The 14,003-nt window shown below is 37.6% G+C and overlaps 1 protein-coding gene across 10 annotated transcripts in view; it reads right to left on the reverse strand.

The window, feature by feature from the left end:
• Positions 1 to 2,845: 2,845 nt before the first annotated feature.
• PAM (peptidylglycine alpha-amidating monooxygenase) overlaps positions 2,846 to 14,003 on the reverse strand; it is a 154,415-nt gene continuing 143,257 nt past the window's right edge. For 6 of the 10 annotated variants that reach the window (XM_052779056.1, XM_052779055.1, XM_052779051.1 and 3 more), the window contains 7 exons: positions 13,780 to 13,980; positions 10,916 to 11,034; positions 9,803 to 9,902; positions 8,372 to 8,425; positions 5,849 to 6,052; positions 4,209 to 4,265; positions 2,846 to 3,664 (listed from right to left, as the gene is read on the reverse strand). In XM_052779056.1, coding sequence (XP_052635016.1) covers positions 3,483 to 3,664; positions 4,209 to 4,265; positions 5,849 to 6,052; positions 8,372 to 8,425; positions 9,803 to 9,902; positions 10,916 to 11,034; positions 13,780 to 13,980 — 917 coding nt within the window. In that variant the 3' untranslated portion in view covers positions 2,846 to 3,482. The remainder of the gene's footprint in view (positions 3,665 to 4,208; positions 4,266 to 5,848; positions 6,053 to 8,371; positions 8,426 to 9,802; positions 9,903 to 10,915; positions 11,035 to 13,779; positions 13,981 to 14,003) is intronic. The other 4 variants (XM_052779057.1, XM_052779054.1, XM_052779053.1 and 1 more) reach the window with 2 other exon arrangements.

The raw sequence follows: 14,003 nt of genomic DNA on the forward strand, positions 1-14,003 counted from the left end.
CCTGCAGTTGCCCCAGTCTGCCCTCACTTACAGCTGGTTCACAGTGAGCTACTGGAAGTCACCCGACATTGCTTGCCAGTGGATCGCAGCCTCCTTCCCATCACTCTGAATGACTTCCAGTATGTCAGACTATTCAAAACAGGGAGATGCTTGATACAGTACTACCACAGGGAAAGGTGCTTTGCTACTTCATCAGCCTAATTTTAATGAAAATATTCAGCCCCGACAATAGCTGAGATTCTTTGATCTTAAAAAGGCTTAAGAAAAGATTAATCAGCAGTTCACAAATGTTAGTGTCACATCTTTGAAGTCTCAAAGCATGCAATTACATGTCGTTCATTAAAAAGCATAGTCTTAACAGGGACAATTGCTGAAACTAAATTAAACACATGCACTCCAAATCCACTAGCCGAGACTGAAAAACCAGTGTTCAACATTTAGTACATAAGTAACAGTATTAGCACATGGAACCTGCTATGATGAAAGATGGTTTGCTGGCTTATTAAAATGAGAGCTATGATTACAGAAAGTTTGTGTCTTCCTTTTTACATGGATTTTCTATTGCAGTATGAAGTCTCTGGTACATTGTTTTCATAATATGCAGCTTTAATATGAGATAAGAACATTCAGTGCCTTCAAGCAGGTTCAGATTTTCTGCTACTGTACATGTATGAAATTAGAGTATGCAACTTCAGGTGCTGAAGTTTGCTTGCTGCTGGAAAGTAGTTGGTTGCCTGCCAACGCAGTTATCATAGAATCATAGAATGGTTGGGGTTGGAAGGTCTCTTAAAGATAATCTAGTTCCAACCCCCCTGCCATGGGCAGAGACACCTTCCACTCGACCAGGTTGCTCAAAGCCCCATCCAGCCTGGCCTTGAACACTTCCAGGGAGGGGACATCCACAGCTTCTCTGGGCAACCTATTCCAGTGCCTTACCACCCTCAAGGTAAAGGATTTCTTCCTAATATCCAATCTAAATCTACCCTCTTTTAGTTCAAAACCATTGGCCCTTGTCCTGTCCCTACAGGCCTTGGTAAAAAGTCTCATCTTTTTTATAAGTCCACTTTAAGTACTCAAAGGCTGCAATTACATCTCCCCGGACCCTTCTCTTCTCCAGGCTGAACAACCCCAACTCTCTCAGCCTACCCTCTCAGGGGAGGTGCTCCAGCCCCCTGATCATCTTCGTAGCCCTCCTTTGGACCCCCTCCAGCAGGTCTGTGTCTTTCTTATGCTGGGGGCACCAGAGCTGGATGTGGTACTCCAGGTGGGGTCCCATGAGAGTGGAGAAAAGGGGGAGAATGACCTCCCTCGACCTGCTTCTCTTTGTGCAGCCCAGGATTATTGTAGAGACCAACCTCTGAATTCCAGAGAGCAGAGATTATGACTAATGCTCAATTAATCTGTTTTAGCTTGTACTTGCAGTTAAACTGTGTTCAGCTACTCCCCCCTCAACAAAGCATTTTTTAAAATTGGAGATAAGGATCAGATAAAGGAAAGGAGGCAGCTGCATGTCATCATCGACCTAATAGCACGGAGGCAGAGAACACCCAACATCAGATGGACATTATGTGAGCCATCCAAATGTTAGAAAAATATACCCTTTCTGATTTTGAGAAGAGCCTGTGATCTTTTAGAACTGATGGCATATACACCACCTATGCTAGCAGTGCCACCACAGCTTTAATTGCTCACATTGAATACTTCCTGTAAACTAGTGACTTGTCATCTTTGCAGACAGCTTTAGAAGATCCTTCCCAACTACCTTATTTGTTTTTATTCATATACAAGGGGATCAAGGCCACAGCTAAAAATAACACTGCCTTGCTTTCAAAAGCAAGACAGAAACAGGCTGTTTTCCTTGTAACATTAGGAAAATAGGAATTAGCAGGAAAGGAATCAACTTAGAATATGCACTAAATACATATCACATGAAACTGAGCCTGTACTCCAGCATTTTAGAAAGCTGTCCTGCAGATTTTGCTATACTTGAGAAAAAAAAACCCGTCAAGGATTTTAAGTTTTTGTTCCGGAAAAAGATTTATAAAACCTTGCTTGGGGAGGAAATAATATCTTTTGCTCTGCTATCATTACCCTTATTCCCTCAAAAAACACCTTGCAAAACCTGCTGCCAGAAGAAACCTAAAGCCTATTTTTTTCAAGCTCAACACCAGCAATAGCTTATTACAATACCTGCAGTGACGATAATGAAAGCTGTTTCATAAAACCCTGAGGCAATTACAGCTGTGTACACTTTTCTTGTAATACAGGTTTTAAAAGGAGATTAATCATGCTCTGATCCTCAAACTAGGCTGAAAAATCATGATGATGTCACACAGTGATTCACACTTCAGATGACTCATAAAACCAGGATAATTATCTAGCACATCTTCTGCAAGTCTCCTGTTCAATGAGTGAGCACATTACAAGATTGAGGACTCCTGTTGCATGAATGAAAAAGGAAATGTGGAGAAACAAGAAAACAGTACTACAAATCAGGTAGAAATAGATGCCTACCCTAATTTGCATATTTAATTTGAGACACAGGTTTCCTCTTAGCTGTGATCATGTTTTATTAAAGTAAATACCCTGCAGTTTTATTATACAAGTAAAATTCCTCTTTAAATGTTTAAGCTTGACTTTGTACATGTATGTAAATTATTAGTCTTTAAAAAAAAGCCTTGTGACATAGCAAAATATTTTTCCAGCTTCCATACAAAATAGCACTTTTTCTCTGCTGGTAGAAGACATTAAAATTTTTACTGTATTAAGTGGTCTGTGTAACTTACAAAAGTTGTATACAAAAAACTTAAAAGTATGCAAAAATTCCAAAGTACACTCCGACAGCTAATGCTCTGCGAATACTTTATTACACAAATTACATTCAGCTTCTGAAAATAGTGTTCTAACAGTGATACCATCTAAAAATAAGACATCCCAGAAACACATCAAGTTAGAAGAAGAAAAAAAATTAAATAGAGACTTTTTTCTTTCCTTCAATGCAATATAATGTTAGTGATTTTAAAAAAATAGAAGAAGATTTAGCAGCTTCATTTTCTTGTGGCACTGTATTTTCTTTGTACTGCAACAGGTTAAGGACATTGAAGAGGAAAGGCACAAAACAAACTGGCAACTTAATAGTTATGAGAAAAATACTTTGATCAAGCAGATAGTAAGACTTATTTACAAGATCCCCAAATTCAGATGAGAAAATACTACTGCTTTAAATCAGTGCTGCAATTAGAAGACTGTTTGCTTTATTAAGATGTTCACATAAAAAACAACGGCACTGATATGGAACTTCCATACACTCCTCCACTTAAAAACCAGAACTAAAACCAAACAAAAATTAAAGGAACCAGTGTACAGCCCCACACAGACTAGTACAGTTTACAATTAAATACACAAAATCTTAAACGTGCTTCAGGGAAAAGGAATCTGACATTCTGGGTTGAATCATATAATGGAGAACTCAAAGGCTGGTTTCAGGATGATGAAGGTGCTGAAGGAGGCGGAGGTGCTGAACACTCTTCCTCTGAATCTGTGCCATCATCTTCATCTTTTTCTTGATCACTTCCTTCAGTGCTCAGTCGGTCAAACCCTTTTCGGCTGTAGCCTTTGTGACTTGCAAAGAAGTTCCCAAGGTTAAGACCACCACCGCCTTTCCCTGTAGAAAGGAAAGGCTTGTCATAAAGTTTGCTTCACTGTACAGGGGGAATAAAAAGCTATCCACTCATTCAACAGTATAGTGGAGATTATTTTAAGTGTCCTTCCAGAAACTGTTCTTAAAGATCAGTACATGAGCCACAAAAGCTAAGTATAGAGATTATGAAACAGGAAGGAAATTAATCTTTGAAGTTTCAAACTACTTTTTTTCAGCATCCATTGTTTCATCAAGTCTTTATGCAGGCTATTTGTGTTCCCACCAATTTGCCCTTAATCTCAAAGTGCTTAATTTCATTCACCAGATCCACAGATAACTCATTATAACAGCTACTGCTCTCCCACTGGTAGTGACACATCCTCTTCAGCAGGCAGATAATGACAGATGAAAGGTGTCATAAAAGACATTTCCACAAAACACCTGAGGTTTGCCCCCAATTCTTCCTCTGAGAAAGCTCCACCAAATCTGTTACTCAACTACAAGTGAATAGAGAAAAAAGAAGTCCAGTTACTGCATTCTTAAAAGTTCCTCAATGACTTAGACTTACCTCTAAGTTTGCCTAAAATTCTGCCTGAACTTGAACCAAGTTTATGTTCCCCATCAGCTGAAAAATAAGGTAGATTTCAAAAATAAGCTAAAAAAATTGTATTGTATGATTAAATAATTATCTGTATTTTGATACAAACCACAGACATTCAACAGGTTGATCAGCAGCTCTAAGAAGCAAAACTGATACTTTCCAGCTTCTTGATTAAGGGTGAAATTATAACTCCTAACTAAATTATCATACCATGGATGTTCAGTTTATGCCAATTCAGCCATTAAGAAGATCTGCATATTAGTTATTTCTGAGAATTTCATTCCCTCAACTGTTCACTTATGTTACTGTGAAGAGTTCACAGGAAGGACAAGAACCTTGTCATTTATAACGTGCACAACTACATTCCAGCACACTGCAAAATACAGCTTGACATTTGAAATGGTATAGTTTCCCTATAGAGAAGACTGGCTTTCTGGAAGACAGTGATCTGTGAATTTCTTCAGGTATTTTGGTGGAACTTTCTCTCCCCCCTCACAAACTATAACCTTCTCCCTGGTAATTCTTTCCATCCTTCATCTGAAGAAAAATTAAATGCCATGACCAAACTGTCTTTTCCTATGTATTACTCAGTTTCCATAAATCTGTGCAAGAAGTTTACTTTTACCAATGTAACTGTATCATGCTCTTCGACACAGTAAATTCAAGCACTGCTTGAATCCAAATGGAATGCAAAGATGCTATTATAGATGCTATCCATTAATGGCAGTACTGCAGTAGTCTAGACTGTTAGCACATTTGATGTGCTAAACATGTTTGAACACAGAGTCAGGAAGCTGCACACTGAAATCTTCAAATAAAATACATCCAATTCAGTTGCAGAGCAATATTATATCACTGATTTACCTACTCTGTCATAGCATGTCCTGGCCAGTGGCAGAACTGTGTTATTTGTCTACTCCATGTACATTTTCTTCTCTTGATGGGAATATCTTGATAAAACTATTTATGTGATACAAAATAACAAGTGTAATGATAAAACTCCCACTGCAGTCTATGAGTTTCTCAAAAATATTGTTATTACATAATACAAATTAAGAACAAATTTACATAGCCTTGTAAGTACCAATTACAGCTCTCACAGCAATGGATGAAGGCACATTACGGAAACATGTCTGACTCACAAAATGCACAAGGTAGTAGAGAACAATAATATGTAATCTCTTGTAAAAGTTATCTGCTTGCATTTTGCTTATACCTTTATAATATCCATAGAGTCTTGTTCTCAACAATTTAAAGATCCCAAACTGAAAATCAAACTGTGTTCAGAGTATTAAAATTTATGTATTCTAGACAATAACATGAATATATTCTAGTTATTTCTGAGATACCAATTTTTGGCTTGACACCAATTAAAGTTTTAGATACATGTTCTGAAAAGGTGGTGGCTTGAGATATAATATTGAAGGCACAGAGGGGTGCAGTTGCTGTGTGCATGCCGATTCTTAGTTTGCATGCAGCGTCACAGTAACTGTTCAGAAGGGTAAAGGGACAGTACGCCTCTCTCTTCATACCCTTGTCCCTCAGTGTTCAGTGATGTTTTGAACTGGAATAATAAAAGCCTGTTCTCTAGAGTTACTCATGGTTACCTCCATAGACAGTTGTCTTCTTCCACCAAATAAACAGTAAAATTGCCAGCAGGACAACAACAGGAATAATTAGAAGAGTTGTAATAAGAACAAAGGAAACTCCAGTGCTGGCCTGTTGGACCAAATGTTGCTTTTCTTGCTTCTTTAGATGGTCTGTTGGTTCTGGGGTGTTTTTCAATCTGGCTTCTACAATTGTTTCTGATTCTTTAAAAAGAAAACAATTTCAGTATGTAATCCATATGCATCAAGAAACACAGAACCAGGCATTAAAGAAAAGAACAAGCTAGAATACCTGAAGTGCTGAGTAACAAGGAAACAAACAACAATTATGAAGACATTTTTAGCTCTTGCTGATGTTATCCCAAACGTAAGGCAGAGAGAGTCTGAATGGTATCACTCAGTAGCAAAGATGCCCTCCCCTTTTCTTGAATCAGGAAAAGAAAGGTGTCAGGGAGAGTTTTGTCTTAAAAAGTATCTATCATTTAAAATATAGGAAAATCCCCCAAAGATCTATTTTTGCAAATAGGTGTGTGATGTACTAGCAATGAAATACCTCCTTTTGATAATAACTCTTCCACAAGAAATACAGAAATCCAGTATATGCTGTATTATCATAAACAAAAAAGGAAAGCATTTAAAGTTCTTTTTAATAAACTTGTGACAAAGGGTTAAATTTTCAGAACTGCTACACCCCGTGACAGAACTTTGGCTTTGTAAATTTGGAAAGCCTTTGAAAGCATCCAATCATTCCTTGACCAATTTGTTACCTCTCCACCTACAAGGAGAAAAACCATTTCAGTAAATTTCTCTATGATGTTTTGTGTGTGTGTAAAGGATCACATGCTTTATGTTAACTTTTAATGAGTAAAACCGTCTAGCTATACATTTTAAAGTCTGACTTAACTGCATGTCTTAAGAAGTAGCTGCATCAGAAACACTCTGAATCAACTGTTTTGATTCTGTATCAAACTTAAAATGATGGTCTATTCTGAAAAAATAGCAAATGCTTCAGTTTACACTTAACACTAATACAACAATAACGATATCATTGTTATCACTAATACAATGATACAACGATAACATGCTGTCTGTTCAAGTAGTAGTTACAGCCAAGAGCAATTTTCCTCCACCATCTTGCCCACCTCTGGGCAAAGCTACAGTTCTTCATGTATTTTCCCCCCACTTCACAGCAGTGCAAACAATAGTAACAGTCTGTCACCAGGAGACTGTGAAAGTGCAGGCCACTCCTGCCCATTTATTAAGCAGAGGATAGCTATCTGTTTTCTTCAAGTGGAGTTGAAAGATATTAATTTCAGTCTATGTACCCTAAGCAGTTTTAGAGATTGTTACTCAGAAACTGCTTCTTACCCTGGTGATACTATTGCATTTTTCTCTATAACATTAGAAGTGTGAACTACTGTGCTATCTTTCTAAAGAAAGCCAAAATGCATTAATATATTCCTAGATTTGTTGTACTGTGGATGCTGTAATGTCAACACTTCCCTTTTGAGTGCTTCAGGAGGGCTGATGTACCAACAGAGATAAAATCAAAGGAGAACAGTTTTGGCAATAAGGATTTCATTGCTTTATAATGTCAGCCTCCTTTATTCTACTTTATTCTAATGCTTGCAATCGGCAGTTGGGATCTTTTGGTATTTTTCTCTGTCTGCATATATATGGCTAAAGCAAAGCACACAAGCTCTGAATTCAACCAAAAAAAGTTAAGAACGTTTGAACATTTTATAAAGGCTTCTCCATAGCCTGGTACTGTTTTTCTGAAAGGGAAATAAACTTTTCCTTTTCAACATAAAAGACCTACACAACAGAATACAAATGGTTAAAATTACTTTCCGTCTTCCTGAACTGCTATTTTACCTCTTTCAATATCTTCTACATGTATTTCTTCATATTAAGTTTCTACATGTTTTTATTTTCTTTTTTTTTTGTCTGTTTTTCATTTTCACACAGATAAATTGAAAAAAAAGGAAGCAGTAAATCTAGGGAAATAAATCTAAATCGAAAAAATGATATTTTCTCCACATGGTGTAACTGGCAAGGCTGCATACTAAAAGACTATGCAGAAATATACACCAATTGCCATTTCAAATAACCCTTTTTTGGTGGTTGAGCGTTGTGGAGCAGGGGGAAGGATGCTGGGGAGTAACTATCACAGTTACATTTCAGAGCTATTTCTGCATCTAAGGGAGCTGACACAGATACCAATCTGGACCATACCAGATGGTGGTACGGAACGAATCCACTGGTTAAATTTTTATCTTAGTGTCTGTGAAGCACTTGTCATCACTGAAAATGAAATGTTTAGATTGGCTGTAAAATAGCATTTACCAGGTAACACAAGCTGCTTTCTAGTGCTTCCTGTGCCCACTCATTCTATGTGTGTGAAATGATGGTGAAAAATAAAACAGTCAAACTAGTTAGCATTTTCCCCTTGAACTTGGCAGAAGCAGTCCTAGTCCGTGTGAAAATACTGGTTCCTTCATTTCCATTATGAATCACACTAACCTTTTATTTCCTGTACCTCAATACCAGCCTTTTTAACTGACCGATGTTCCATTTCTGTAAAACAAAATTATTCTTCAGGACAACTGACATTTCAGAAAGACACTCAGTGACATTTTCCTGCTAGCTTTCTCAAATGTACAGTACAATCCTACAGTAAACAATCCCATCAGCACCTGAACTTCACCAAGGAGAATCAATATAAACCATTCAATAACTCACAAGGCCACGGAAAAAAGAAAGCTTGATTCATGAAAGGTGTTTGCAATAATTAACTCTTATGCCACAGAGAGATTTTATGGGCACGTGTAAAGGTTCAGAAAGTCCCACAAAAATAAAAATGTTCATTATAATCAAAATTACGATGGATTAAAGGCTGGCTGAATCAGGGCTTCTCAGCTACTGCAGTTTTATACTGCAACAAAAGCTAAAAAGAAAATTATATACAAGGACTTTCCTCATCTAACCTGTAAGTGATGCATAATTTCATTATCTTTTTGTTCTCATGTTTCTTTGAATAAAAGCCTAGAAGTCTTCTTGTTCAGGTAACTATATACAGAAAAAGCCATATCCAGTCAGAATTACAATTTATCTGGTCCAGTTTCCTGTTATTAAGAGCAGCTGATACCAGATGCCCCAAAGGAAAATCATGAATTATAAACAGACAAATATGGAGTAACTAGCTTAGTCAGAAGTTCATTTGTAACAGCAGACTCTTACTGGTTGACTAACACCCTGAAGCCTGAGCTTTATCTCTCTCATACATTTTTTTATCCAATATAATGTAACAGTGGATTATATTTTTATTCCCGTAAAAAATCTAATCTCTCTCTGAATCCTACTAAATTGATGTCTGACTAATCAAGCCCTCTCCCTGAAGTCAGGCTGCTTGCCTTGGGGGTTACTAGATTAAAACTGGGAAGTGTTTCCACTTCATGGAAATAGGACTTCAAATTATACTAAATTAATCTTCTAATGATACATAATCTCAATGAAATGAATGTAAATTTCAAGTTGACTTGTGTTTTTACTTCAGCCCCTGGGAGTTTCCTATATACCTCAAAGGAAGCAGTTGACTTCTCAGCAAATGATACATTAAAATTACTAAAAAGCTAAAGAGTCATGATTTTGTTTAAGCAGGTACTGACATGACAAGGGATAGATCTACCATGAGGCAAATGCATTTTGATCTCTCCTGCAACAAACGAACTCATGCACTCAGGACTCTTCTTTGACAGAGCATGCAGCCGTGCTGAAGAATGGTCTTTTAATGAACACTGAGCAGTAGCGCACAGCTGCTGCAGGCAGCGCTTGTAGTGTACTTAAATCATTGTCATTAAGATACCAGGTTCTTGGGCAGTGGTACCAGATAAATGGTACTGATCTGAAGATACAAAATGTGAAGTTGTGATATTAAGAACAAAAAGAACATACTTTCTATGGATGCAAACTTCCACACTGCTCTGGCATGAACATCTCCAACGAATACTGTTTTATCTTCTGAAGCAACAACATCATGTGGCATCTCAAAGTTCTGTGAAGATAAGCAGCAACAGATTACTCTTCAGTGTCTACACACTCATGAGGCCTCCTTAACCCTGAACTTGAGACTGGTCATATTCAGTCCTTAGACTGGAAAATGCAGCAGGTGCTGGTGTGAAGGCCTAACATGAGTGAAGGGAGAGGAATTCTGTTTCTATTGTATGTTTGCCTTCTCCAGGATTAACAACATGGATATTATTCAATGTATTCATGCTAAACAATTTTGTATTTATAATATCAATAATATTTATAATATTTATAGTCATATTCTTGCATTTAATTTTATCCTGTAAAATTTATATTTAAAATATCATGGATCTTGGTTTCAAGCCCACATACTTAGTTTTTGTCAGAGTTTATATACAACACAGCTATTTGTTATACTCAGAACCCCCCCCCTCTCTCTAATATAATTTAAAACTGGACCACAAATAACAGACTATATGTGTTACCCAGAAATGGGAATCTTAACATTCATTCTTTAGTCTAAGACAAACTATGGAAATTTTTTTAAAAAATAAACATAACTTTTACGTACAATACTGTATGAACAACATTTAGCCTTAACTTCCACACTAATCTTCTGTAAAGAAGGGATGTAGACATACAGTTGAATATTATTTCTGCTTATGAATATACTCTATTTTTTGACAAATTACTAGCACCTAAATATATGAGTATTTCAAGTCGTTCATTATTCTCTTAAAATAGCTTTTAAGAACTGCCTTGACAGCAATAAAGTAGGCTTATCCTGATTGAAGGTATTATCTGTAGGAATCATCTTGAGGGTAGTATAATTTTTGAATGTGTACCACATGTAGAAACTTAAGACCCAAAATTCTAGTGTCTTTATTAAGTTAATATTATAAAGAATTCCTTTTGAATACCTTACATTATAAAACATCTTATTTCCTGTAATAGTCTTATGAAAGTTGGAGAAGTAGGATGTTAGCAACATTCCATATATGTAATTATATGCACAAGGCACTCTGTGCAATACTCCACCTTTCTAAGCGGAATGAAAGTATCAATTATTTCTCCAGTAGAGAAGTTCATCACAAATCCTTGCACTGGTTCTGCCTCTCCAGGATAAGGCATTCCATTAACTGCAAAGAGGAAACCACCTGCAACAATATTAGATTTCCTTTAACAACCAACACGTAACAAACTACAGTGAAGATGAACTGTAATAACATAGATGAAAAACGGCTGGCTGAGAGAAAGAGACAGACAGAAAGGAAACTCAACTTTCCTCAAATCACAAGAGGAAAGTTAAGTAAGGTGAAAGTTTGGCATTTAAGAGAGGCACACTTTGTCCAAATGAGAAGAACAAGCAAGGCAATATTTTACAGATTGGTTAAATGTAAAAAGAATGTGAAGGTGTTAAAAAAAAAAAATCTGAAGAATGCCTTGCTACAGATGCTTGATCTGGTAATGGAAAGTTCTTTAAATGCATCAAAAGCTGAAAGTCAGCTAGGGAATCAGTGGGACCACAAGTGGAAAAGGTGTGAAAGGGGGACTCAGGGATGAGGGGCCTGTGGCAAAGAAGCTCAGTTTTTGTCAGTTTTTTCTGTTGAATATGTTGTGGACATTCTGACACTATTTTTTGTAGCAAAGAGGTCAGAGGAGCCAGCTCAACTGGAAGGAGATACACAAAAGGTGTTAGACAAGTTGGAGGTTAATATTTCACCAGGTTTGGATGGCATTCACTCAAGTATAGAAGGAAGTCAAATGTGAAATTACAGACCTCAGGCCAAGTTGAGTAACCTAGCACTGCAAACAGCCACTCCTCCAGAAGACTAGCAGACAGCCAAAGTAATGCCCATCTACAAGAAGGGCTCAAAAGGGTGCCTGGGAACTACACGTCAACCATTCTGGCTTCCAGCCCCAGTAAGATGGTAGAATCCATAATGAAGAATAAGACATGAGTAAGTGTAGCCTGCTGGAAACAAGTTGGTATGGCTTCTATAAAGGGAAATTGTGCCTCACCTCTGAACAGGCAGAAAAAGCACACAGGTAAAGGAGATTCTGTAGATGTACTTGGATTTTCAGAAAACCTTTGACAAGGTTATGCATCAGAGGTTATTAAAAAATGTGACTTGTCAGAGGGCTGAATGAGAGATCTGTTAATGAACAGGAAGCAAAGAGAAGAGCTTAAGGGCAGAACTTACAATTTTTCAGGACAGAGAAGTCTGAGTAGTGTGATCCTGCAGGGATCAGAGCCAGAAACAATTTCATTCAATAGTCCTCATCAGTGACCTGAAAAATGGGGTGCACAGTGACATCTCCCAGTCTGAGGAAGGTACTGAGCTCTGCAGAGTAGTTAAAAGCTCGATGATATTGAGAAAGTCCGGAAAGACTTTTTGTAAGAATACTTGAGTTGTCAAACAGATGGCAGAAGAGCTTCAACAAAGAAAAATGTAGAGTGACGCTTCCGTGAAAAAGTAATCTAGATCATGCCTATGTGATGTTTAGCTTGGAACTGGCAGCTACAACTCAGGATAGACATCTCTGAGCCATCACTGAAAGGTCTCTGAAATCTTTGGCTCCATGTACAGTGACAGCCAAAATTTCAACAGAATGTTGGGCATCATCAGGAGGAGAATTAGGAATGGAGGGGACAGTTCTGCCACTATGCAAAAACTTAGCATGCCCACATCTTAGAGTACCAAGTGCTGTTTTACTCTCTGCATCTCAAGATGGTCCTAATGAAGTTAAAGATGCTAGAAGAGAAAGGCAACTACAATAGTCAAGGGGGTGAAGTAATTAAACGGCTTATGGGGAGAGACTAAGGTGGCTGGGGTTCTTTGGTTTGGAGAGGAGAAGGCTAAGAGGCAGCAGATATGGGGAGCGTGGAACTGTTATTCACCAACTCCCCAAATACTGGGACTGAGAAGCACTCAATGAAGCTAGGTCACTATTTTAAATTAAAAAAAATAAAGTGAGTAGTGAACTTCTGGAGCCTGTAACTGTAGGAGGTCAAGGAGGCAGACAGTACAAACCAGTTCAAAATGGGATTAGGAAAATTCATGGGCAATACGTCTATAGAAAGATCCTACAAAGAAGAGGTCAGGAGCTACCTCCTAACAGCCTTAAAAAAAGTGCTCGTGGATGCATGGGGAGTAAGAGAGGAACAGACGACAAAATGAAGCCAGGCTTACACATTCTCCTTATAAAGCCTCTCTCACTGCCACTGTCAAGTGACAGAGCTACAGGTATCAAGTATATCATCCAGTACAGCATTTCTATGTTCTTGGCAGATGCAAGAGAGGTAACCCTGATATTAAATTTGATATCAACTATAGAGTCGGGAGCCTGACATGCCAAAATTCCTCATCCAGTTCTTGACCTTTACATTACCTTCACTACCGGTATTAAAAATCCAACCCAAAAACTTAACACAGTAACTGTTAACCAGATTGTGATATTAAAAACCACAACTTTTTCAAACTGCTTGCTTTCAGATTTTTTGTTTTATGAAATACAAAACTTTTCTTGATAGTTTGGAACATCTTTATTTTGCTCTCTTCAATGGAGCTTGAAATGAATATTTTAAAATGTTATCATTAACTGATTATTGACTCTGTAGTCACTAGGAAGCAAACAAGATCATCTACTTGTTGACATCACATTTAGGGAGTTTAATCAGTCATTTCTCATAAGCAGAGATTACATGCAAGCTTCCCTCACCCCACAAGTAGTAAAACAGGATAGTTCTAAAACTTTCCATTAGGTCAGCTCTACTTTGAAAGACAGTAAGTATCTGGCCTAAGATAACATGATAGCACTCTTTATGAAATAACACTGTGTACTGTGACACACTGGCGTAAAGCAACTACTTGAAACCTGAAGAACAGGAAAAAGATTACCTGGAACATATGAAACTGCAAACAACTCTCTTCCAAACAATTTGTGCTTGATCTCTCTTATGAACTCCCCAGTCTCTAACTTGAAGCACTGAATTCGACCATTTTCCCTGTCTGCAACGCATAGCTGACTGAAGTCGGGGATCAGGGCTAAGCTGTGAGGAATATGAAACTGTCCAGGTCTGGCTCTGCCTAAAGAAGTCTCTGCAATACAAAATATCCAGGTT

The sequence above is a fragment of the Harpia harpyja genome, chromosome Z (assembly GCF_026419915.1).
Source record: "Harpia harpyja isolate bHarHar1 chromosome Z, bHarHar1 primary haplotype, whole genome shotgun sequence".
Taxonomy (NCBI): domain Eukaryota; kingdom Metazoa; phylum Chordata; class Aves; order Accipitriformes; family Accipitridae; genus Harpia; species Harpia harpyja.